This window comes from Tursiops truncatus, chromosome 20, assembly GCF_011762595.2.
Source record: "Tursiops truncatus isolate mTurTru1 chromosome 20, mTurTru1.mat.Y, whole genome shotgun sequence".
Lineage (NCBI taxonomy): Eukaryota > Metazoa > Chordata > Mammalia > Artiodactyla > Delphinidae > Tursiops > Tursiops truncatus.
In genome coordinates, this window is record NC_047053.1 from 35,218,130 (window position 1) to 35,243,940 (window position 25,811).

The 25,811-nt window shown below is 48.4% G+C and overlaps 1 protein-coding gene across 2 annotated transcripts in view; it reads right to left on the bottom strand.

The window, feature by feature from the left end:
• IGF2BP1 (insulin like growth factor 2 mRNA binding protein 1) overlaps positions 1-25,811 on the bottom strand; it is a 45,001-nt gene that overhangs the window by 13,817 nt on the left and 5,373 nt on the right. For both annotated transcript variants that reach the window (XM_073798493.1, XM_033847657.2), the window contains exons 3-6: positions 6,216-6,264; positions 5,646-5,697; positions 2,166-2,229; positions 599-880 (exon numbers count right to left, since the gene is read on the bottom strand). In XM_073798493.1, coding sequence (XP_073654594.1) covers positions 599-880; positions 2,166-2,229; positions 5,646-5,697; positions 6,216-6,264 — 447 coding nt within the window. The remainder of the gene's footprint in view (positions 1-598; positions 881-2,165; positions 2,230-5,645; positions 5,698-6,215; positions 6,265-25,811) is intronic.

The window sequence follows — 25,811 nt, forward strand, 5'->3', positions numbered from 1 at the left end:
TGGCATCTATCATGGGAATACAGGGTTGGGGGATCAACAGTCCTCAGCTCTGAAGCTGCATTTCCCCTTGAATTCTGGATTTCCCCCTTGAAAGAACTATAAAGAGAAGGCACGCTGTCCCAAATTAAAAGTAAATAATAAAAGGATGCATTATGAATAAGGACACGACGTGACCTGTTCTCTTTCCACAGAGCACACGACGATCAGCTACAAAGATCAGCGAAGAGGGGTGGCTGTGGTGGAATGGGAGATGGGTCAGAACTGTGACCTCTTACTAAGGTCCCTGACGGGCCCCATCCTGCTGCCGCCAGTAAGCGGTGCTGAAATCACAGAGCACTAAGGAGTGGCCGCCTTACCGAGACTAGGTTTGCTCGGTGAGACTTTCTACAAGAAACAAACCCTTCTTACTAACGAAAGTGTGTGGCCCAGCCACTGCTACCAGATGGCACCCCCCAGGCTTCTTCTACCTCCCCAACGTTTCCTAAGAGGTTAAGTTGAGTTGAGGACCCTCAGCGTGCTTCCAGGAGAGGCTTCACCTCCTGGGCGCCAGCCACTGTTCCCTGGCCCCACCTCCCCTTCCCCTGCAGCCAAGACTCACTTGGACTGGGTCTGTTTCGTGATGTTGCGGATGGTAGCGCCCTCCTTGCCAATGATGGCGCCCACGTACTGGGTGGGCACAAGGAGCCGCAGGGGGATGTCCACTTGCTGTTGCTTGGCTGGGGCTCCCGCTGCCACAGGAGAGCCCTGGCGGGGCTGACCCCGAGAGCCAAAGCCGCCTCGGCGCCCGTTCTCGGGACCCTGTGCTGTCTGCTCATCAGGGATGTAGGAGACCTTCAAGGCGTGGTTCTCCAGCTGGTGGCCGTTCAGCTTCATGATGGCTCTGAGGACAGAGGGGGAATCTACTGGTCACTCCAATCCATGCCAATCACACCCAATGCCCTCCAGGTGTACAGCACTCAGCTGGGTTACAACGCGGAACATGCCAGAAGAAAGGGAGATGACCACCTGTGCACCACTCCCACCTCCACCTTAGAGAAGCTTCCAGTCTAAGTAGCATAAGACATCAAGTAAGGTAGCGTAACACAAATAAGTTATCTCCACTGAATTCTGGAACTGGCTTGGGAATTTCGACCAGAGCTGCCTATCACATAGGATTCACAGGAGAACCACATGTGATTCGCGATACGTGAATAATAAATAAAACATGCCAGAACAAGGTTTGTTGTGTCACCTCTTGAGAATGATACTGTCCATGTTTAAGCAAACTCCATGGAAACAGAAGAGGTGGAGACAGAATGGCTTGCAGGAGTTTAAGTCTGTCTGGAATGTCTGAAAAGCGGGACTGATGAACACTGGAGGGAGGGGGCAAGCGCCGTGCATTCCCAAGGCTGATGCTGGTTAGAAATGTTAACAAGGCAACAATACGCAGTAGGAAGGAAGCAAGTGTTGACTTAAAGCCAGGTCAAGGCCCATAGATCAGCCACAGGGACCTCCAGAAAATTCTGAGTCCAGCAGGCATCTAAAAGAAAACTGAATGGCTTGAGAAAGTGGGTGGATTTGACACTAGGTTGGAGGAAACAAATATGATAGAGGCAACATGCTGAAGGGACAAGAAAGCCATCAAAAGCAAAATGGCCTATAAGTGAGCATAAATGAGTACACAAAGTATACAAGTCTGTCAGTACCAGTGGGTGGAGAAGTGTGACTCAACCAAACAGGCTAAGGAGCCAGAAACTGTGGGTGTGATGGGACTCAAGGCAATCCCCGAGATAAAATGTCTGCCTCCGCCACATCATAACAAACCCTTTAGGTCTTAGTTCCTCCTCATCACCACTAGATGGCGCCATCAACACAGCAAAGGACCCCATGGGTTCTCCCGCAACCAGAGACCTATTAAAAGCCAGTATCTTGTCCTAAAAAGGATGTCCCACCTTCCCCGGGAGATCTTTGGGTCCCTCCCTTCAAAGTATTTGCTATCAATCCTGGTGAGGTTTCTGAACCTGAGATTCCTGAACCAAAAGACAAGAGTCTGGATTTGGTTGCCACAAAATCAGAGGCTAGGTGTGGACTCGTGCCCACCTGGACCCCATCCCTGCCCAAGCAGGGGCACCTGACTCCCACCACTCACAAAGACCCTCCTTTGCCCCACTTTTGGGTCCACTCACTGCCTGGTCTGCTCGCGGTTGGAATAGGTGACATTCACCACTGCTGTCTCACTCTCGGTGTTCACTGGGGAAGCAAAACAGAGGTCAAGGTTAGAGCAGCGAGATCTGGAGACGGCACCAATGGTGTAAACATTGTAGAAAGCTCATCTTTGATGGTTACGCGATCAGGAAGGAAATACATGAATGATGAAGCCTTTCCCCTATAGACCACGTTCACCACAACTCCTGGAAAATTCAAATTAGACTTTACGTGCCTTCCTTTGATTCCCCTACCAGCCCTCAAGAGAGACAGGAATACACAAGGGTATGCAGTCAACACATTCAGCAGTTATGCAGCAGGGAGAAAAGACACACACACACGCACACACACACACACACACACACACACACACACACACACACCCCTAGTTTTTTTAACTAGTTAAAATCACACACCTAGTGAGACTGGACCAAGAAATGGTCTGCAAGGACACGGCTGAAGAGATTTGGGGAAACACCCAGAAGCATTTTAGAGTATCCTCCAGGATATACGATCAAATGTAGGTGTATCATGACCTGGCTGAATGAGCTGACAAGGGTGGCTGCCACGGAGCCCGGGGGGAAGGACGTGGGAGTGGACCTGGGTTGGACATTAGAATTCCAGGCGATCTGGGCACATACTCTTCCCCCTTTTGGGACTGATAAAATTAACCGCTTATGCCTCGTCTTGTGATTATGGGTCGCCTAGGCCTGCTTAGCCCCTGGCATGGAGGACTTGGATCAAAAAAATCAAGCCGCCGCCCGAGGACACTGAAAGCACTTAGCCACAAAACTGCAACGCAGACCACTCTCAGCCCTTCTGACCTCAGCGGTACAGCTCTCCCACCTCAGTGGAGAGGAATATTCTGAAAGAATAATCTACCAGAGACCTCCCTGGTGGCTCAGTGGTTGAGGATGTGCCTGGCCAATGTAGGGGACACGGGTTCGAGCCCTGGTCCGGGAAGATCCCACATGCTGCGAAGCAGCTAAGCCCGTGCGCCACAACTACTGAGCCTGAGCTCTAGAGCCCGTGAGCCACAACTACTGAGCCCACGTGCCACAACTACTGAAGCCCGCGCACCTAGATCCTGTGCTCTGCCACAAGAGAAGCCACTGCAATGAGAAGCCCACGCACCGCAACGAAGAGTAGCCCCCACTCGCCACAACTAGAGAAAGCCCGCACGCAGCAACGAAGACCCAACGCAGCCATAAACAAACAAATAAATGTAAAAGACGGTGAGACAAAGGACTATTACACAGCCATAAAAAAGAATGGAATTCTGCCATTTGCAGGAACGTGGATGGACCTAGAGAACATTATGCTTAGTGAAATATCAAAGAAAGACAAGTAGTGTGCTATCACCTATATGCAGAATCTAAAAAATCCAAATGAATGTATGTGCAAAACAGACACTCAGACAGAAGGCAAACTAGCCGTTACCCAAGAGGAAGGGGGAGAACCTTAAGGGTGGGGGGGTATGGGATTGACAGATACAAACTACTATGTATAAAATTAGACAAGTGATGGGAATTCCCTGGCGGTCCAGTGGTAGGGACTGCGCTTTCACTGCCATTGGCCCAGGTTGGATCCCTGGTCAGGGAACTAAGATCTCACAAACCGCGCAGTGTGGCCAAAAAAAATTTTTAAATAAAATAGACAATTGAGAAAAAGATATTGCACAGGGAATTATAGACATTATCTTGCAATGACTCTGAATGGAGTATAATCTTTAAAAATACTGAATCACTATGCTGCACAACTGAAACTAATACATTATAAATCAACTATACTTCAATTAAAAATAATAATAATAAAGTCATTCTCTCCCTGAAAAAAAGTAAAAGGGTGGACAGAGAGGACTTTGCTTAGAAAGTGGCATCTGATGGGACTTCCCTGGTGGCGCAGTGGTTAAGAATCCACCTGCCAAGGCAGGGGATACGGGTTCAAGCCCTGGTCCGGGAAGATCCCACGTGCCGCGAAGCAACCAAGCCCATGCGCCACAGCTACTGAGCCTGCACTCTAGAGCCCGCGAGCCACAACTACTGAGCCCATGTGCCACAACTACTGAAGCTCGCGCGCCTAGAGCCCGTGCTCTGCAACAAGAGAAACCACTGCAATGACAAGCCCGCGCACCGCAACTAGAGAAAGCCCGTGTGCAGCAACGAAGACCCAACGCAGCCAAAAATTAATTAACTAAAAAGTGGCATCTGAGCAGCCTAGAAGACTTAATTTTTACAAAATCAAACACTTCCCATTCTGTTCTCTCCAGGTAGCAGGTACTGCCCCCGGATTCGGTATGCTATAGCTCCCTGGTGAGCCTCTTAACCAGCGGTGACTCCTGTCGGGCACCCCCCGTGAGGCTCTCCAGTGTGCTCCCAAGCCATTGCTGTCTCTTTGTCCAGGAGTAACGGAGTCATCAGTCTAAGCTGTAAGCAGGACTGGGTGATGGTTATCAGCGCTTCCCGTTGTGTCCTGGCGTTTATGATAAAAGGCAAGCTTCGGGGTCAGCAGGAGAGAACCTGCCTGATGGATTCAGTACTTCATACCTTTATGCAGGCAAGTATTTTAATCATTTATAATGATTTACAGCTTGCCCCTTTCCACAAAGAATTCGGAGATGAATACTTAAGTCTTGTCTAGGTTTCTTAAAGGTCTGCAAACTCAAACTATTTTGTCTACCTAACGACCAAGCTCTGCTTTAAGTCCAACCCAAATCACTCCACATTTTATTTTAGCTTATTTTCTCTGCAAATCATTTATAACCTTAAGCAATAAATTCAAAACTCGTACCAAACTTCTTATGATCTAGAATAAATAAATTAAAATAACTTATAACCTTAAGCAATAAATTCAAAACTTGTACCAAACTTCTTATGATCTAGAATTCTTTTTTATTATTTCTCCTTCTTGAAAGAGAAGTGATAAAAAGAACTTAATAATAAAAATAAGTTCTTCTGCACTCTTGAAAGATTTTGCCTGCCCGCTATCAATATGTACAAAAATCCTGTTATTTTTTTTAATTGACCAAAGACATGTAGCTCACAATCAGAGGTTCTATAAAAAAAAAAAAAAGACAACCCATTGATTATTCCAGACAAAAACAAAGAATTGTGAAGCTTTTAAAGTAAAAGGGCTACAGATTTGCTCAAGCCGCGTGCACAGTTTCCATTCTTAATCTATTCCTAAAATCTTGGGACGTCTATTGCTACCTTGGTTGACCCCAGGAGCCTGGGGACCCCGTGCTTGGAATGAGTGACTTTGTTGAGTCTCTCATTAAACAGAGGAGAAACCTGTCCCGGAGAAGCAGCAGAGCTGAAGCTGGAACTCCATGTCCCAGCCCCCACCCCAGCGTACCTCCCTCCACACCTTCGGCCGTCTGCCCCTCTTCCTCACCCACGCCCCCGCCCCCAACTCCAACACCCACCCCTACCCCACCGCCCCACTCCTCTGCCCACTCTTACCTTGCTCGCAGTTCTCCACTGTCCCATACTGAGCCAGCAAGCTGTCCAGTACCTGGGAGCAGGGAGAAGGGAATACGGCTGCTCTGGGCATCCCAGGAACTCACAAAGCATCACTAGACACTCCTCACCCCAAAGCACCGGGGTACAGGCAGAGCCTTTGGTGGGGATTGAGCACGTCACCGGCTCAGTTTGCCCTTTCTCAGGTACTAATGCTGACGGCAATCCGTCGGGGTGTCTTCACAGAATGTACTTGAGCTCAAAAAGGCATTTAAGGGCCTTTTTGGAAGCAGACCTGTGCCACCTGAGTCCCTAGCTGATCCTCTGTCATCACTAAGTTTGGGGTTCAGGGGATACCCTTCCCACCTCCCTAATGCCTCTCACGGTAGGGACTGCCCAAAGGACTCATACTGGAAGTCTTAGGTTAAGGATGCGATCCAACCGGCCTCCCCTCAGCTCCAGCTTCTCTGGCCTAGCCCCAAACACCCAGGACACCTCCCAGTCATCTCTGCCAGCTCAGGCTGACCCAGACTTCTTTCCCAGTGCCACTGACAGTTTCCCCCAATCACTTACTTCCCATCGAAGCTGGGGTGGAATATTTCGGATCTGTATTTTTCGACTCCTGAAATTAGAGAGAACAGCATCAGTGACAGCTCTGGATACTTTAGGCGCCTGTGACCTTTTGCATTTTTCAGTCCTGTTCCAGTCCATCTTCCTAAACTTCTGCTCAACACCAAAGACTTAAGAGTCTGAGAACGACAACCTTTGGGAATGGAGATTTATTTTGCTGCGTTTTAGAAAGCAAAATAGAGTGCTACCACAGATAGGAAAGCCAAAATCAGATGCCCTAAGCACTGGGATAACATAGTTTCCCCCCTCCACATACCAGTCACATCTGCTTTGTCTCTCCTAGGTTCTCCTCACCAGTTCTCTTACTCAGCAACCATCTATTACCACCCACCGTGTTTCAGGATCTAGGAATACAGAGCTAGCTGTGTGAATTATTACATGAATCATTAACCTGATACCTTTTCAATCGGTGTCTACTCCATGCTGGACTTTGTTCTGCATGCTGGGGACACAATGATAAGCCAAACAGACAACGTACCTGGCCTCAAGGTGCTCACAATTTATTAGGGGAAACATATATGCAAACAAATTACAGCGGGATAATTGGCAGCAGCTCGGCTCCTTCTCGGTACAGATATGGATTTAAACCTGTGCTCCACTTAACAGCACTGATCTTTAAAAGGTTATTTAACTTCTTTGAGGCTCAATTTTCTCCTTTGTGAAACAGGGATAATACCTATTCACAGGGAGGTATAAAGTAATGTCAGATAATATTATCAAGAGCTTAGCAAAGGGCTTGGAGTAAGTACTTAAAATGTAATAACAGACACATGTGTGGACGCTAAGATGGAGTAATTAACACACACGCAACCCAGCATTAGGACCAACCCCTTCCCTCCTCCCAGTTTACTACGGTTTCTCCTTTCCATCTTTCCAATACCTCTTAAAAACGTAATTTTCCCTGAGGAAGGCTTTCAGGTTCAAGGTTGACTCCCACGGTGATTAACTGCTCACCACCCAAATCAATGCCCTAATCCCTGGGCTTAAAACATTTCAACTGACTTGATCTGCATTGGTCAATGGTCACTTATGTCTTTGCATATCCTTGATCACAAACTCTTAGTTCAGGGACATGGTCCAACAAAATTCTAGTGGCACGAGGGAAAATGAAACTAGGAAGCAAGAAAATCCAGTTCTAGCCCTTAAACTGCCCCCGATTGGCTGTTCTGACTAAGCCACTCAAGCTTCAGGCCCCCGTATTCCTGGCTGACATGCAACAGGGCCCAAGGCAGTTCTTGCCAAGCTAGGGGGAAGGGGTACTCAAAACACACGAGAGCAAGGGAAGGGGTGCTAAGCTCTAACTGTAAATGTTTTTGATCTTGGCTCTGTCCTCAGCCAGGTCACTCATTTCATCCCTGTGACCAAGTATCTTGAGATATAAAATGGAAGCAGAAGGGTCTTTAAGATCCCTTCTAGCTCTGCCGCTTTGAGGGTAGAAAGTCTTTATCAATGAAATCTTTTCCCGGGTTAAAATAACTTAAGGGAAGTGGAAATGTAGCGTAAGTGTTGGAGAATCTATGTCCACGGTTTTCTACTTTGGTTGGTTCATGAACCTGATCTAAGGAGGTTAGATTATAGGAGGACAAAAGAACAAGGGTCAGAAACAAGTCCAGTTCCAGGTCCTCGGGTCCCACACCGGGCCGGTTTCTTCTTGGGATCCAATTCACTGGCCAAGAGGGAGGAGCCTCGTGGCATCTGCATGACATGGTGTACAGGATTACCCACACACAACACATTTCGTGATGAAATGGGCAAAGAAAACGCAGGGGCCCTCCCATGAGGAAAATCAAACTCTTGGTGAACTGAAGAGATGATTATACCGTCGGAAGATTGAGAATACTGATCTACCTTAATGCTAGTGACGGGGGGGTTACCTAAGCTGAGGGAGGACCTCCCTCAAGCAGAGGCTTCTGGAAGGACTGCAAGGAGATGGGCGGTGCCTGCCTGGAGTTCCAATCAGTAAGAGCTTAAAGCAGTCCCCTGCAAAAGTTCAGTTTGAAGAGCCCTCTTTCAAGATGGTCCTATAGATTACTATAATCTCAGGTCAAGGGTCAAAAATACCCTCTTCCTACTTGAAACTCCCAGTTTTAAGGGCTTCCTCTTCAGGGTAGGGAGGAATTGGGAGGGGATGGGGAGGTGAAATCAAATCTCAGTTTGGGATGTTAATCCATATCCTGAAAGCAATGGCAGTCTGGAATGTCTGGAATGTTCCAGGAGGGGGAGGAGGGCAGGGACACCCAACCAATGGAAGAAAAGACATCCTGGCAACCCTCCCCCACCCCCAACAGGCAGGGACTCACCCAGCCCTCCAGGGCACACACACCCAATCCTGGGAACCTGTGCCAGGTCCCTTGAGGCCTGCAAACCTGGCCAGCAAAGCCCCCAACCCTGACAAACATACAGAGACCAAGAAGAACCTTTGTCTTTTAAGCAGTTGGCCTGGTTTGTGTGAAGTGTGGTGCTACCTAATTTCTTTCTGGCCCAAAGCACATGTGACCATGCTGAGAACTGGACCCAGTACCCCCTTCCAGGAGCCCATGGGTAACTCACTCACCCTACAGGTATTTCTGGATGCCTAGCTCATACTGGGCCGGGGCAGTGTGCTGAGGGCTTGGGGGAGCAGCATGGACGCTAAGAGACCCTAACTGCTTACTTCTTTGCTCAGTACCTTACTTTCCTGTGGAAAGCTGACTGGGCTTTTGTGAGGGCTTAAAGCAGGCGGGCTGCGGGGGCGGGGGTGTGCCTGCCAGGCCGTGGTGCTCAGTCCCAGTCCCCAGGAGCCACTACCTGTGATAGTGAAATGGTTAGGCTTCTGCGCTGGTGGGGAAATAGCGGGAGATACCACAGCCTAGAGAGAGCCCCCGCGCTCCCACCTCCCGTGACAACCAAAGGGCCCCACTCCAGCACTCCTGAGGATGGGCTTCCACTAGGCTCCAGGGGAGTCTTCGCCCTACAGGCAATAGGGCGCTGCACTCTGCGCAGGACCCTCAACTCTAGCACCCGTTGTTTAGAAAAGCAAGGGAACTCCCAGAGGTTCAGGAGCCACCACCCACCCTGGAGCTGACAAAACCTGTTGAGTGAAAGAATGAAGCCTCCAGCCCCTGGCAATTGAAGGCAATGGTTGCGCCAGTCAAATGATTTCCCCAGTGGCTGATACCCGGAGGCTTCTTACCCTCTCTGCCTGCCCCGACCAGCAGGGCAGTTACCAGGTCCTGGGGCAGCTCCCCAGATACAGAGCAATCACAAGGGATGCTCCTTTCTAATGTTGCTGGGGACAAGCAGGGGACATCAGGGCCACAGGGACCGAGTGACCATTCAAGCCCAGGGGAGATTCCAGGAGAGAACGGAGGGAGAGAGAATCTGGGCAGCAGCGTCGTAAGGAGTTAAGTAGGAAAACAAGAGATTCAGGAAGCACAGGAGCTAGAGGCACCCGGAAGGATGGCTGGGAGTGCTCCCTGCGCAGGAAGCTCTCGTCCTTTTCACCTTTTCAGAGAAATGTCATTGACTTAGACTGAATGGGAAGGAAAACAGTTCATTAAGGAAGAAGCTAACATGTGAGGAGTGCTTACCAGATGCCAGGCTCAGATTCAGCACCTCCTATAAGCCTCCCACTACCCATAAGCACGATAACCACGGCTCCACTTTACAGACTGGGGTCCTGAGATTGAGGGCTTGAGTATCTGCCAAGTTACACAGGTTCTAAGAGCCAGAGCCAGTATTTGAACCCAAAGACTGTCTGGTTCCAGGCTCTTTGCACAGTCCCCTGCGCTGCCTTGACGATGGCAGAAAGCCTTCGCCAAAATATATTCAGGTTTTCGCTTGAGTTTAAAATACTCAGAGTTCACACAACAGAGTGAAGAGCGGGCCTGCTGAGTGGGTGCTGCTCTCCAATAAGTCGAAACATCCCACCTATAACTCCTTAAGACTCATACTTCCATTGTTAGTGGAAAAGTGATTCTGTGCTTATTGAACACTGACTAGACATTTGATAATATTGTTAATATTTTAAAATCAGGTAATTCCCTGGCAGTCCAGCGGTTAGGACTCTGCGCTCTCATTGACGAGGGCGCAGGTTCAATCCCTGGTCAGGGAACTAAGATCCCACAAGCCGTGCGGCACGGCCAAAAAATAAAATAAAATAAAATCATACTGATTTCTAGAAATACATACTGAAATAGTTACAGATAAAATGGCATGTCTAGGACTTGCTTTAAAGTAATTAGGGGGAAAATTAATACAGACTGGATACGATTTGGTAATTTTTAAAGCTAGGTGATGAGTACGTGGTGGAATTATTTAATTATCCTTTCCCTATTTCAAAGTTTTTTTTCCATAACAAAAAACTTTAAATAAAAAGATAATTCTGAGAAGATGTGGTACTTATATACAATGGGATATTACTAAGCCATAAAGAGGAATGGAATTGGGTCATTTGTAGAGACGTGGATGGACCTAGAGTGTCATACAGAGTGAAGTCAGAAAGAGAAAAGCAAATATCGTATATCAACGCATATATGTGGAATCTGGAAAAATGGTATAGATGATCTTATCTGCAAAGCAGAGACAGAGACACAGACGTAGAGAACAAACGTATAGATACCATGGGGGAAAGGGGTGGGGTGGGAGGAACTGGGAGACTGGGATTGACACGTATACATTATTCATACTATGTATAAAATGGACAACTGATGGGAACATACTTTATAGCACAGGGAATTCTACCTAATGCACTGTGGTCGCCTAGGTGGGAGGGAAGTCCAAAAGGGAGGGGATATCTGTGTGTGTGTGGCTGATTCGTTTTGTTGTGCAGTGGAGACTAACACGACATTGTAAAGCAACCATACTCCAGTAAAAATAAATAAATAAAAATAAAAAGATAATTCTAGCTCACCCAATTTTAAAGTCATCACAGATTCAAAATGAATGGGTCTAAGCCAATGAGCTTTTCCTCTTTTATTTTTATTAGCAAGAATCCAGGCCCTGGTGAGGAGCCGGCTGAGGGCAGGGAGAACGGGCCTCAGGTCCAGCGGAGAGCGAAACAGATGCATAGATGGGACACTTTTCAGAAGGGGGGTCCCCATATGACAGAATGCACACCTGGACGGAATGCACCCTGGAAACGGTCTTCAGGTCTTCCGGAGGACAGCTAAAAACTGCCCCAGGGAGTCTTCTTTTTCTAAACCTTTGCAAACCAGCTCCTTCCTCTTTCCACCCCCATTCCCAGAAGGTAGCGTGCTGTCTTGATCACGCTCGTGGGCCTCACCCTGCCCGAGAGGGAAGCGTTCCTTTAAACCAGGGTGGGGCAGACCAGTTGTGAGGACAGAGGCAATAGTAGGTTTTGGAAATCTTTTCAGGCTTGGGGCCTCAACCCCCAGAGGCCACTATCAGAGTCAAACCTGGACTTTCATCTCTCCAGAGAACTAGGATTAAACCAGGATCTCCAGATTAGACCCTTTACCTCCACCCCTCCCCCGGGCCGTGATTCTCTGACTAGCAGTCTGCTTGCTCTAGGGCAAGTTAGGCCTTCAACTCCCTAGACCTCAGTTTCTCTCACATGAGGGACCAAAGGATTAGGATTAGTCCTTTTTACTGGATCTTGTGTCCCCAGACAGAGATCAACCCTGTCCACCTATAGCGATACACTTTCTTCATTAGAGTGATTTTCTGTGCCTCAATGGTCTGCCTAAGTGGTTCTTAACCCCCCTTTTTTTTTCCTGGAGACTAGGTTCCCATTAGGAAATATGATAAAAGCTAAGAACACTCTCCACCAGAAAAATGCAAAATTCACTCCAGCCTGCAGACATCTCCTCGAAAGTGTGGGAAGAAACTAGCCCAAGGCAATTAGAAAGCTAAGCTTGACTGGGGATGGAGTTGGGGTTATTACCTGGCAATTTTAAGAGTGAGCAACTAGGATTTTTCAAACTTGCAGTAACACCATGCTCTTTCCATTCTGATCGGCAGTCAAGAAGGTCACCGCCACTCCCCCAAGGTTTCTGGTGTCCAGCTGACGTGGCATCATTCTAGATTTTCTTGCCACCTACTAGGCACTGGGCCTGTGTTGTCCACACTACAGTAGCCATTAGTCTAGTCACGTGTAAGCTACTGAGCACTTCAAAGCAGCAACTGAATTTTTTCTTAAAATTAAAATGTTTGTATAATGTAACTTTTTCTTCTGTATATTTTATGAACTCTAAATACAGATCAACTGTTTCCAATGAAAATTTAGCATGTGAATTGGGACAGGCTCTAACAGTAAAATTAAATACACACTGGGTTCCTAAGACTTAGTAGCCCCCCAAAAGTAAACGATCTCATTAATCGTTTATATTGATTCCATATTGAACTAATAATCTTTTGAATTAACTTTAAAAGTAATTTTGAATTAATCTTCTACATTAATTTCACTTTTTTCTTTTTTAATGTGGCTATTAGAAGATTTACACTTACACACGTGGCTTGCCTCACACTTCTACTGGACAGTGCAAGGCACTACGCTGCAGTACACAGCATGGAGGGATGAAGAAGCCAGGTAAGGCTCCTGCTCTCAGGAGTTTACAGTCCAGCAGGGGACCCCAGTTTGGTTTTTTGTTGTTGTTGTTGTTGTTTTGTGTTGTTTTGTTTGGCCATGTTGCGGGGCTTGCAGGATCTTAGTTCCCCGACCAGGGATCGAACCCATGCCCCTTCAGTGCAGGCGAGGAGTCCTAACCACAGGACTGCCAGGGAATTCCCCTCAGTTTGGTTTGGGATGGGAGAAGAGAACAGACAAGGTTAAGTGGGTTGGGGAGGTGGGCTGGCCACAGTACCCTTTCGCAAGTGGGTGATCCTGGGACTTCCCTGGTGGTCCAGTGGTTAAGATTCCATGCTTCCACTGCAGGGGGTGTGGGTTCGATCCCAGGTCGGGGAAGTTCCGGGTGCTACGCAGTGCGGCCAAAGAAAAGAAGTGGGTGATCTTGTTGACTCCTCAACAAGAGTCCCATGCGGCTGACACCGGAGAATAAGCACCGCCCCCCCCCCCAAAGCTGGCTCCCATCCCAGTTTTCTTCCCCCAGCTGGAAATCACACATAAAAGATGTCCTAACGTGCCAACCTCTGCCCTTTCCATAAGATCACCACTGACCTAGTCCTTCCTCTCCACCCTGCCTCCTTATCCCTGTAGAGTGGAGAGGTGGAGAAAAAAATAATTGTCTAGGAAAGCTTCTGAAGGGGGCGGACCTGGCACGCTCCAAGCATGGCAGTAGCTGAGAAAGCGGGCCAGGCTGGGGAGGGGAGGAGGAGCTGGCCCAATGCCCAGGGCTCCGTGCCAGGCTGATCCAGAGGCAGGGCAGCCAGACAGGCAGGCAGTCGGGTGGGTTGACCAGCAAGGTAGGGGCTGGAAAGGAAAACACTGACCTACTGGAAGGTGCAGGACCAAGCAGGGCAGATGCCACCACCAAGGGGTCAAGGTATCGGGGGGAGGAGCTGGAAAGCAGGGACACCACTGGAATGTATCTGTGGTCCCACGAACATGGTCTTTTAAAGGTATGAGGCACACACACACTGTCCCACATGTGCTCCTGAACCAATTCTGAGGATAGGAAGGAAAAGCAAATCTCGGGGAGAAACTCTGGGATGGACGACATTCCCTCTCTGGCAGGCTCTTGTGCTGTGTTTAATGTGCTCTTGGCCTACCTGGAGTCACGGAAGAAGAGGGGGATTCACTAGGCCTCTTACATGACCAAGGACACACACACCCCATGAACCTGGCAATCGGAAGTTCCAATTGAAGAAAATCAGATTCCTACATTGAGGGAATAAGATTCATACACCGAGGTCTGAGAGGGTCTTAAATAGTCACCTTCATTTCATAGATGGAGAAACTGAGGCTCAGGAAAAGGAAAGAGACTTGGCAACGTTGAGGTAGGACTGGAACTCAGCTGGTTTATGCTGAGCTCTAGTCCTACCTGGTTTATGATGAGCTTATACCAGCCTCCTCCCAGGCTGGTTTATGCTCATCTCACCAAACTTCGCTCCTTTCTCTCTGACAAGAAGTGTTAACACAGCAGAAGTTGTATAGCCCCGATGTCAGCAGCAGGAAAAATGCCCATATCCTGTATGGCTAAGTGCATGCCAACTGGCTTTTACTGCATGCGGCTCCAATTTGGGCACAGGATTTAACTTGCAGAAGAGCTAACTGTACTATAATACGGCTGGATGACTGTCAGAGAGATTTGTTAGCAGGGAAAAAGTGTAGTCACCAAAAATTCTGTCTAGAAAAACTTCACGTTGGTTTGGGATAGGCAGGGCTGCAAAGGTGAGAGGCCGGTGGGAGGCGCCACCCGATGTTGGAAAGCAAGCAGAAGAGGAATAAATCCTTTGCTCAATTCACTCATCTCGGAAATACACCGTTTGACTAGAGAGAGCTCACGGGTTTTTTTTCTTGCCCATCTAGGCAGTGCCAGAGGAAGCCAAAACAGAAGCTGAGACAGTGGAGCTCTTTCCAGTCAAATTCCAAGTCAGCCTGGGCCAACTGCCACTCCCTCCCTCCACCGTGCTCTCTCTGCCTAGAACCGTGCTCTTTCACCTGAGGGGCTCCTAGAGCCAGAGCTGGCCTCCTGAGCCCTACACAGTGAGAAGTGCGAGGTGTGATGAAGCCATCAGATTCAACCTCATGCGTGGAGACAAACAGGAGAAGTGACCCAGTGTAAGCAGTGCAACCCTGTTGGTGCAGGCAGCGATGGTGTGGATAAGAAATTAACCACTGGGGACACTGCTCACCTGCCTTCTCTGGCTAGCAGTGGGAAGCATTTCCAGGATCTTCTTCGGGGGGTGGGGGGGTGGGGCAGCGGCACGGGTGTTAATTTGCTCTGACAGAGGGTAAGGTGGAGGGGACCTAGAAAGACCACTTCCTGCCCCAGCCTCACTAGAGACGTTGGTTTAGCTCACCCCCCAGTGGAGGTGTCAGCATCTCTCCAGAAAGCTTAAGAGACAAAAGGTCTGGCACTCTGGGGCCCAGAGACCTGGCTGAGGGTGGAGCTGACACCCCCGAGGAAAGCCCTGCGGGGCATGCCTCGGAAATGGAGCAAGAGGCTCTCTCCTCAGGAGGGACCGGCAAGCTTGGAAGCACAGCTCCAGGCTAGGATTTGGAGGCAGGGAAGCAAAGAAAAGGAGACTAGACCAGACTGAAGAGAAATCAGTTTTCTGCAACTCACAATTTGCACTGAGAAAGACCCTAGTGGCGTTTGGGTACTTCTTGGAATTGTCAGTGTTCCTGCTAAAGGATGAGAATGCATGCCAGCATACGTTGAAAAATACGAATTCACCCTACTAGTGGAAAGGCGCTCTGGTGTGACCCTCCAACAGGAGGTTTAACAACCTCACGGAAGCCTTGTCTCCTCTCCACGGCTGCCAACACAGACCTGTTGGTGGCCGAAAACTTCAGGAAGCTGCTGTTTGTTTCTTTCCAGCGTGTAGGTCTTCATCAGAATAACTCTCTTCTGACATGGACACCTACCCTGAGTTCTGCCCTCGCTTGTGCGGGAGCAAAATGCCCTCTCTGTAGAGGTCTTTCTCCCCAGCCCCAGCCTCTGCCAGGGCGTCACGACAGCACCATTCGAGACGGTTCTCATCCATCCTGGGGGGAGCAGGGGCAAGGTCTCTAACAGCCCAAGGGACGGCGAACACGGCCTTTCAGGAGGCCGGCGGAAAGCAGGCGCGGGCAGGGCAATTGAGAAAGAGGTGCCGGGGAAGGGCGGCAGCAGCTGAGAGTGGGGGAGGGCTGGCAGCAGCTGGGGGGGAGGAGGGGAGTCCTCATGAACGGGCAATTGAGAAGGGCCGAGCAGCTGAGCGGCCGGGCTGGCGTCGCCGGGCCTGTGCCCCACGTGGGCCGGCCCCTTCCCCCAGCCCCTCTCACCTCACCCAGGGGAAGCTGAACGCCCGGCCCCGCACCCCGGCCGCTGGGTGGGCCGAGTCGGCAGAGCACAAGGAGGGGGACAGAGGATGTCCCCGGGGGCCCCCTCTGCTGCGGGGCCCGGCGGTCTAGAACGTTCTGCCGCCAGAACCCCCTCGGCGTCCCGACTCTCCCCAGCCCGTCCCACCCGGCCCAGGGGGCCCTGGGCTACGCGCGCAGGGCCCGGAGGGGGAGGGGACACGCGCCGGGGGCTGCCGGGTGGGGGTGGGGACCAGGACTTTGCCCTTTGTCTCTCTCTCTCCAGAGCCACCGGCCGAAACCCGACCCCATCAGTGAGCCAGGCAGCCAGCGAGGGGCAGGCTCCCCCTCCGGGGTCCTTTAGTAAATCCAGACCCGACCTCCCCGTGGTCAGGGCTGACTGAGGTGGTCCTGTGGGGGAGGGGGCTTCCCGCCTGCGAACAGGCCTGCAAGCATTTAAGTGGGAACCGGCTGGGGGCAGGGGGCTGGGAGGGGGCTGGAAGTGGGGCCGCAGAAGCAGAAGGGGAGAAAATGGCCCGGGAGGCGGCATTCCTTGGAGACCTCGGCTGGGCTGTGGGAGGAGGCAGGACCCGGGCGGGAGGCCTCCCACTGAGAAGGCAGGAACTGAGGCCTGGGAGTGGGGTGGGCTGGGGGCGCGGAACCAAGACGCCTTCCGGGCCTCGAAAAAAAGACCCTCCTCTCCCAGGGCGTTCTGGGAGCCGCTACAGAAAATTTATAATCGAAGAGTCACACCTCCATGCAGAGTAGGGCATTTGTCTGGGGATGCGAATGACCTTCTTTTGTCTGCCCTCTTGGGGTGTCATCAATTACTGATAGTCTTATTAATAACTCACGTTTACACAGTACTTTAAGGTTTACAATCCACACTCTCCTATGAGCCTAGAACACAGGTTGATTTGAGCCTCTAAACCACAGAAGGTTGAGAATATTTTTATTTCCATTCTGCAATTCAAAAAGAAGCTCAGAGAGGTTAAGTGCCTAGTCCCAAGGTGACACTAGCCAGCCACTGTCACCACACCATGAAGCCGGCTCCTGCTCCTCAGGGAAAGGTAACTGGGTTCTCGCTCCTCAAAAGCATGTATGAGCTATGAATTATGATTCTGCAGGCTTGTAACAAAGGTCAACTCTTTGTCCCTTCCTGCTAGGAGGAGGGGGGATGGGAGGGGAAGCCACTCGATCCCTGCGCCCTTCCCCCCAACCTCTCATTTTCCCCAGGTTTGAACCCAAACAAAAGGAAAGGGGAAGGGAAAAAAAAAAAAATTAGCCCAAAGCGCCAGCCCTGGCACCTAGAGGAATGCCAAAGGATGGAAGCTCTTAGAACTCAAAATAGCTACCAGCTTTTTTTTGCGGGGTTCATGGAGATGGGGAGGCTTCATATGAGGACACGAGGCCCAGGAAGATACTGACCCCAGATCCCACAGTGTGCACACATCTGGCAGAAGGGCAAACTGAGGTTGACGCCTGAATCCTAAACCACTCAAGTCCTTCTCCACTTCATTCAGCCCCCTTTCCGTGGTTTTTCACTAAAAGCAGAATTCCCATCTCCCATGATAGCTGCCCAGACAAGGGGAGAATGTTCTTAGTTTTCTTCAACCATTCAAGATTGCCTGAACATCGCAATGGTGAGAGGAAAAATAATGCAAGACGAGTATGAAACACCTACGGAGGAAGGAGGCTCAGAGCAGGGAGAAGTTAATGTTGGGCATGTTTTTATTTGCTAGCCTTATGCTCTCCCCCGCAAAACATTCAACTTCTCTGAATGTTAGAGGATCAGCTATTCCCACCTTCTAAGAGAGCTCGGCCTTGAAGGCAGAAAGGCCTGGGTTTGAAACCCAGCACCAGTATTCAAGGTATGACCTTGGCTAAGTTACCATAACCACTCAGAGTTCCAGCTTCTTCTTCTGTGGAATGAAGACTAATGCCTGCAGCGTTCTTAGGATTCAATGAAGGAACAGTGCCTAGCTCTGAGTAGATAGATACTCAATAAACGCTCCCTATTATTTTTTAAAGCATTTTTTAAATATTTATTTATTTGTTTTTGGCTGCGTTGGGTCTTTGTTGCTGCACGTGGGCTTTCTCTAGTTGCGGTGCATGAGCTCCTCATTGCGGTGGCTTCTCCTGTTGCAGAGCACGAACTCTAGGTGAGAGGGCTTCAGTAGTTGCCGCACGTGGGCTCAGTAGTTGTGAATCGCGGGCTCTAGAGCGCAGGCTCAGTAGTTGTGGCCCACAGGCCTAGCTGCTCCACGGCATGTGGGATCTTCCCGGACCAGGGCTCGAACCCGTGTCCCCTGCATTGGCAGGCGGATTCTTAACCACTGCTCCACCAGGGAAGCCCTGTGCTCCCTATTATGGCAGAAGGAACTCGTCTTTTGACCCACAGCACGTCACACAGAGCTCTAGAGAAAAGAAGATGCTCAATAAGGGAAATTACGGACATCTGCCATACTTACCTGGGGGCCTCTCCCCACTAGGATGCCATCCCTCTCTTCCAGAAGAGTTGTCTTCCCACAAACATCTCCCTGCCTGTCCACAGTGCTCTCCTGAATCCACTCCTATTTTTTCTGCCTGTCCTCCAAAAACACAGCTTAAGCTCACTCAAAGCCTACCTCCTGTTAGTTCCTGAGGTTGTGTGCCTCTCATTGCAGTCTCTTAGCCTCTGCTGTCCCACAGCTTTTCCTGGATCTAAAGTGAAAACACTGGAGGGCAGGAATTTTATCTTGCACCTCTTTTGTGCAGCTCCTCCTCCCTATGTCTCCCTTCCCTGCCCTGAAAGAGACCCAATAATGCTAAATAAAAACCCAATAAATAATCAAATGTTTAATTCAGGAGAGGGGTCAGGCAAAGACCCCCATTTTATACAGAATGAGGAGGTGGCCACCATGTAAGAAACAAAATTGGTGATCTTTAAATATGGCCAGAGGGAGGCGGGAATGGGGTGTTACTGTTTACTGGGTACAGTTTCAATCTTGCAAGATGAAAAGAGTTCTAGAGACGAACGGAGAGGATGGTTGCACACCACTGTGAATGTTCTTAATACACCCGACCTGTACACTTAAAAATGGTAAATTTTATGTTATGTGTATTTTACTAAATTATTTTAATTATTTCATATTAATTTTAATTTTTAATATAAAAATTTAATTTTAAATTTAGGTGGGTTATTTTTTGGCTGTGACATTCAGCTTAGCAAAATAAAGAATAAAAAAAGAAAAAAGGATAGAGGTGGAAACCTAAAAGCTCCTGGAGAAAAATGATCTGATAAATTGTATTTCTTTGCCATCTCCACTGTAAAGACCAAGGTCTTTTGTTTGTTCTTCATTATATTTCTATAACCTGGCAGAGGGCATGTCAGTAGCAGACTCTGGGGCTTCTCTGGTGGCACAGTGGTTAAGAATCCGCCTGCCAATACAGGGGACACAGGTTCGAGCCCTGGTCAGGGAAGATCCCACATGCCGCGGAGCAACTAAGCCCGTGCGCCACAACTACTGAGCCCACGTGCCACAAGTACTGAAGCCCTTGCGCCTAGAGCCCGTGCTCCGCAAAAAGAGAGCCCACCGCAATGAGAAGCCCGGGCACCACAACAAAGAGTAGTCCCCACTCGCTGCAACTAGAGAAAGCCCGCCCGCAGCAACAAAGACCCAACACAGCCAAAAATAAATAAATAAATACATTTATTAAAAATAAATAAATAGTAGACTCTGAATAGATAAAAATAAGTGGGTGCACGCATACATGTGTGAATGAATGCATGATCAGAAGTACCAAGCTTTGGAGCAATATGCAAGCTATCAAATGTCTATACCATGTTAAATATTTTCTTGCATGATTTAGTTGTAAATATATATTTTTAAAATTAACACCCCACTCCATCTCCAAAAAATGGCTAATGACTGACTGGCAAGAGCCCCACACACCCAGGCTAAAGTGGCTGACCATGTGATGTTCTGAAGAGGAGAACAAAGGAACTCAGGCCTAGACAGGCATCATTCCTCTTCTAGTTAGAAGTGTAGGGAATTCCCTGGCGGTCCAGTGGTTAGAACTCTGCACTTCCAATGCAAGGGGCAGGGGTTCGATCCCTGGTCGGGGAACTAAGCTCCCCCATGCCGTAAGGCATGCCCCCCACCCCCGCAAAAAAAAAAAAAAGTTTAAAGGAAACTACTCAAGATGGTCAGGGGCAAGGGTGGGAAAGTGAAAGAAAGATGATCCGAGAGATCTGTGAGGTTATGAGGTTCGTGAAGATCATTTTATTCCACCTCTTGCCTCCCACAGCTTATTCTGGACAGATATCACTCCACTCTATTCTAAAAAGTCAGCAGAAGCGGCTTTGAATCAAATGGTAATAAACGTTGGGAGGAAACCTCTCTATATAAAATAACTTCAGTCAGCTAGATTTTCCCTTCTACATTAAATAAAAGGTTGCTGGAGTGGACACTCTAGAAAAGTGAAGAGACTGTTCTTCTTAACCCTGCCGTCTCCGCAGCCAACATCCTATTTACATCTCATCCTCGCTCAGAACACACTGGCTGCAGCCACCAACAGCCACGTCTGTGAAGGATCATCTTTGCCCTTTAATTTAGGGTTCTGTCTCCAAATCCTGCCAAAGCAACTGCTCTCTATTACAGTTGGACTTCTCCTCCCAAGCAACTCAGAGACCTGGAGGAGGAAGTGGCATAAATACGTCTAACTCTGAATAGATAGCCTCACCAAGCTTACTCCACCCAACAGCCCCACTCCAGTTCCTCTCTCCCCCCATTTTCTCCTCCTCAGAGTACCTGATGGAAAGGTGACAAGCCCCAAGCAATCCCAAATGCCACTCCAGAAAAGAGGCAACACACATCATTCCGCATAAACTAATTGTAAAACCCTTTATAGTAACTGAATAAAGTCACAAGCCTGTTAAATGGCCTAAAACCACATCCGGATTGGAAGCCCTTCTCCCCACCCCACTAAGAGAAGATTCAACCTTCATTCCCTGGACTGAGATGTGGAAAGGGGCTATATGTCTGTGGGTTTGTGAGTTTGTACCTTTGGGGCAGGGAGGGCTGAAAAAAGCAAGTGGACATCAAAGTGGGTCCTGAGCACCCCTTTGGGGACTGTTTCCAGACCAGGTAGAGAAACTGAGACCACTGTGGCTTTGCTATCTAAGAGGCACGGGAAGGGGAGCCATGGCAGTCACTTCCTCCGCATCCAAGGGTCCCCAACTCCTGAATGCCTACTTTGTTAGCTTAAGCAAGAAGGGAACTTCAAGACAAACATGCCCATCTCCTACCAGATAGGGGAAGCTGCCCATTTCTTCTTCCTCAGACCCCCAAAAGGACTTACACAGTCCCCTTCATCCTGAATTCTTACACCACCTCATCTGCAGAATTAGGATAGTTCTCCTCTCATCAAAGTCCTACCCTACATGCACTTTTGACAGGAGCACCAAAAGTGTGAAATTTCAGCGAGGAACCTGGCCCAGGTTGAGGGCATCAACGTTGCAATGTATGCTCCATTCTCCTAAGAGGATGGTTAAGAGACAGTGGTAAGGGGCTCTTGAGGGTTGCCCTGATGAGCTTCACCTCCTTCTCCCAAAAGGTGGCCTTTCCTTTCAGCACACAGGTGATCAAAAGCATCCTGCACACCAATCCCCCTCAATATGCCTATCCATCATCGTTCCACATAAACTACACGCCATATTCACAGAAGTGTACCTGAACACCGTACCTGTTGCCTTAGATATATGGCCAAGCTGTTACACACAGTCCAAAGACAGGAGGCACAGGTCCACATGGGAAACAAATAATAGCTAATGTGTAATAGCACCAGCTTACAGTTAAGGCAATGACGGCTCAAGGAGGTTAAGTAACTTTTCCAGTTTCCCGGTCATTGCCTGACTCCAAAACTCTTGTTTTTGAGCACTGAGCTCTCCTGGAGAGACCTTTCCTCCACACTCCTGTAGGACTGAGTGAGGGACCTAGGGTAGGTCATGAGACTCTGACCTAATAATAGAGCTTCCTCCCTCCTTGAGCCTCAAGAATTCTGAAAATGATTCCTGTCCTCCCTGCTCCTGTTGCCAAAGAACTCAGACTCCACAAACAACCTTTACACAAGACAATTTTTTTAAAAATTTCTAAATTCTCCGATTTCTCCTCTTAAAGATTCTAACTATATCCAATCAACTAAACTATGCAATCACACCTCACTTAGACTTAACATTTTCCATTTCAGGTGGCCAAAACATCTGGATGAAGGACTAATTTTTTAACTGAAACTAACGCAAAATGAATAAAAATTGAAGCCTTCCTTAACCCACTTTTCCTAAGGAAACGGTGAAAGAACTGACTGGAATCCACAAAACAGATACATTGGAGAGGGAAAGAGAAAATGAAGAGAGATCCTCCACTTCTCCTGTCTCCACAACCTTCCCCCTAAACTATGGCCAAAATTCCCACCCATCCTGATGGGTCACTTATACGCCTTTAGCCACCAAAATGCCACTTGTCTAATAATCAGACTTGTCCTAGGGGTGTTGAAAATATCTGGACAATCCAGTCAAAAATTCTTTTACTCATCCAGCTTCTTGCTCTGTATTTCATACAAAAGCAGTTTACTGGTGGGCTCGCCATGCTCTCTGCTCTCTGCCACACGACCAGAACATCAAATCCTGGAAGCCTGGACTTCTGCACTAGGACTGCATTTCTGGTGGTGTTTGTTCTGTATACAGTTACATTTCAGTGTTTCGCAATCAGGTTTTCTCCAACTATATTAAAATGATGAGGTCCAGACCTACTTTTCTCCTGTGATTTACCCATTATCAACACACGTTTGATTTCAGCAGTCTGCGTTTAGGGTGAAAGCTTGTTCCAGCCTGTTGTTCCTTCATTCCATGACTATCTATTGCAAACCTACTGGCTGCGAAGGAGAAGCAGGTCTTACAAAGCTGGCTCTGCTTGTTCAATACTAGGATGACCCCTTGGACCCACTAAAAAGTACAGAGCCCCCTTTGAACAAACTCAAGTTCTTCTACTAGAATGCAGTTAACAAACTGGGGACTGGACATCTCCCTGCTGGCGATGCGCCCTTGAAACGGTTTGTGTTGTCACAGGCACTCTCCTGGTTGATCATTTTCTAGCTAAATCAAACTTTTATCAATAACCAAAAAAGCATACATTTTGATTCCACGTTTTTTGAGGAGAGACCTTTTCTTATTTGTTTTGACAGACATTTAAAAAGGTGTGGACTGGGCCCAGGTGGAAATGGTATTATGCAAATTTGACATTAACATGGAGTCAAACACTGACTGAGACCCTGAGAAAGATCTTCAAAGCCTCACCAGTGGCCAAATGGAAGACCTGTTGTCAATCTTTTACAACATAAATAAAACCCATCATAGAACCTCTGGTTACTATTACTCCCTTTGTTATTGTTTCAGTCAGCCTTTGGAACATGGGGACACACAGTCTATCTACTGAAGATTACAGATTATGCGACGCTGTTAACTCTCCAAGGTTCTATGCCCCATGGCCAAGGGGCCTCAGCTCCTGGGAGAGGGCAACAGTTAACATGGACTTCCATTTTCTCTCCACCTCTCCATCCTCTTACTTTCCCCTGACCTGCTCTTTTCCTCCCTCCCCTGACTCTTCACTCCACAATCACCCTCCAGCCTTTAGCTTTTGCCTTAGAATGTAAAGGGCTTGAGACAGCGCGGGCGCTGGAAGGTCTGCACCGCGGGGCCTGGGACCTCTCCCAGTGGGGAAGGCTGGGGAAGCCGCGGCGAGGTTTGGGATCTGGGGGCTCCCAGGACGAAGGCGAGGCTGTGGGCCGGCGCGCCGCAGCCAGGGGTCTCGGGACCCTGGGAAAGGAAGCCCTCGTCGGAGACCCAGGCCTGCGGATGTTCCCGGGTAGGGGCTGGTTCAAAGGCAGGCGAGGGCCCCTGCGCGGAGCGGGCAGAGATTGCGAGGCCGGGGCTGGGCTTGGTCTGCGGCGGGCGGGGAAGGGCAGCGGGGCCGGCGCGGGCTCTCCAGGAAGCGCCTCCAGCGCCGCCGCGACTTTCTCTGTTTTTTGAAAAAGCGAAGGGAAGGCAGGCAACTCCGAAAGCAAAAATCGCCTTGCCCTGGTCTGAATCTACCACCCGTCTTCCAAACCTGGTGTCTGCGACCCCCTCCTCCCGTGGGTCGCTGTGCGCCTCTAGCCGCTCCTCTTTAAAAGGGAAGCGGGCAATCCACCCCAACCCCCATCTCCCTCCCTCTCCCTCTCCCTCTCTCTCTTTCTTTCTCTCTCTCTTTCTTTCTCTCTCTTTCTCTCTCTCTCTCTCTCTTTCGCTCTCTCTCTCTCTCTCTCTCTCTCTCTCTCCCTCTCTCTCTCTCCCTCTCTCTCTCTCTCTTTTTTTCTCCCCGTCTGGAATTTCCAACCCAGGACTAACTCGTCTGATTTTTCCAGTCTCCCCTGCTGCTTTTTTCCTCCTCCTCTTTTCTCTCCCAAACACTCCCATCCCAAAATCTAAGCTGCACTTTCTGGAAGGCATTAGCCACATTTTAAGAATCTTTTAAGAGGATGGGGAGCGAACAAGACTGAATTTAAATTCTAACAGCTGGCAAAATGTCTGTTCTTCAAACGCCTTTGCTTCATACATTTATTCTAATAACAACATCACCAACACTACCACCCCCCCCACACACACGAAAACCAACACAGGTACAACCAATACATATCTCTTCAACACAAAAACCCTTAGACTTCCACAAATAGCACTTAGGTCTCCCTCTTTTCACTTAACTAAAATTTTAATGTTTTAAAATTTTATACTCACTAGCCAATCTCAATGGTATCTTTGTCAACTGGCTGTTACACATTATAGAATAAATAAGCTCAAAAAATAAGCCTTAAAAGTACCCAAACACATAAAATATGATTCAAATAACATATATTAAGGTAATTTAAAAAGATTAGAAGCTCTGGACCTTTGAATCAAGATTCTTCCAATGGGAATGTCATGTATTTTGTCTCTAAAACATAATTACAAGAAAGAATGTTTTGCTCTTGTTCCAGCAAAATCTATGCCATTAAAACTTTACATTTGAAACAGCTAACTATACTTTGAATAAATTAGTGATGGGAATTACAATTCTTCCCCCTCTTTACTCAAAAGTTCTCCATCTGGGAAACCACTGGAGTAAAATTTCATCTTTCTACTTTGGGTTAGAAAATAAAGTGTTCTGGAAACCTACAACTCTTCCAAAGGATAATCATATACCACTGTCTTTAGGAAAGTCACCTTGAAATACTGAGCACTAAATAACAAGTTAAAGATTTCTCTAGCAGTGAAAAAAACTTAATTTATGAATTTGTAAACATTTATTTTCTAGGTGAAAATTAAAATGGGTAAAGTGAATTGATTTCCACCTTTCCTCCAAAGAACGCAGAAAAATTAAGAATCAACTTATTTAAAACTCAAAAACTTGGTATTAGTAAGAAAACCTTTTTACTAAAAGTGTCACAAACCGTTTCTACTTTAAACTTACTAGTTGATTATCTGGTCAGACGTATCTTTCAACCATAACCACTAAGGCAAAAGTGCCTGCAAGTACTCCCACCCTAGTACTTGTCCTCCTTTACAGTTGTTTTTTAAAGAC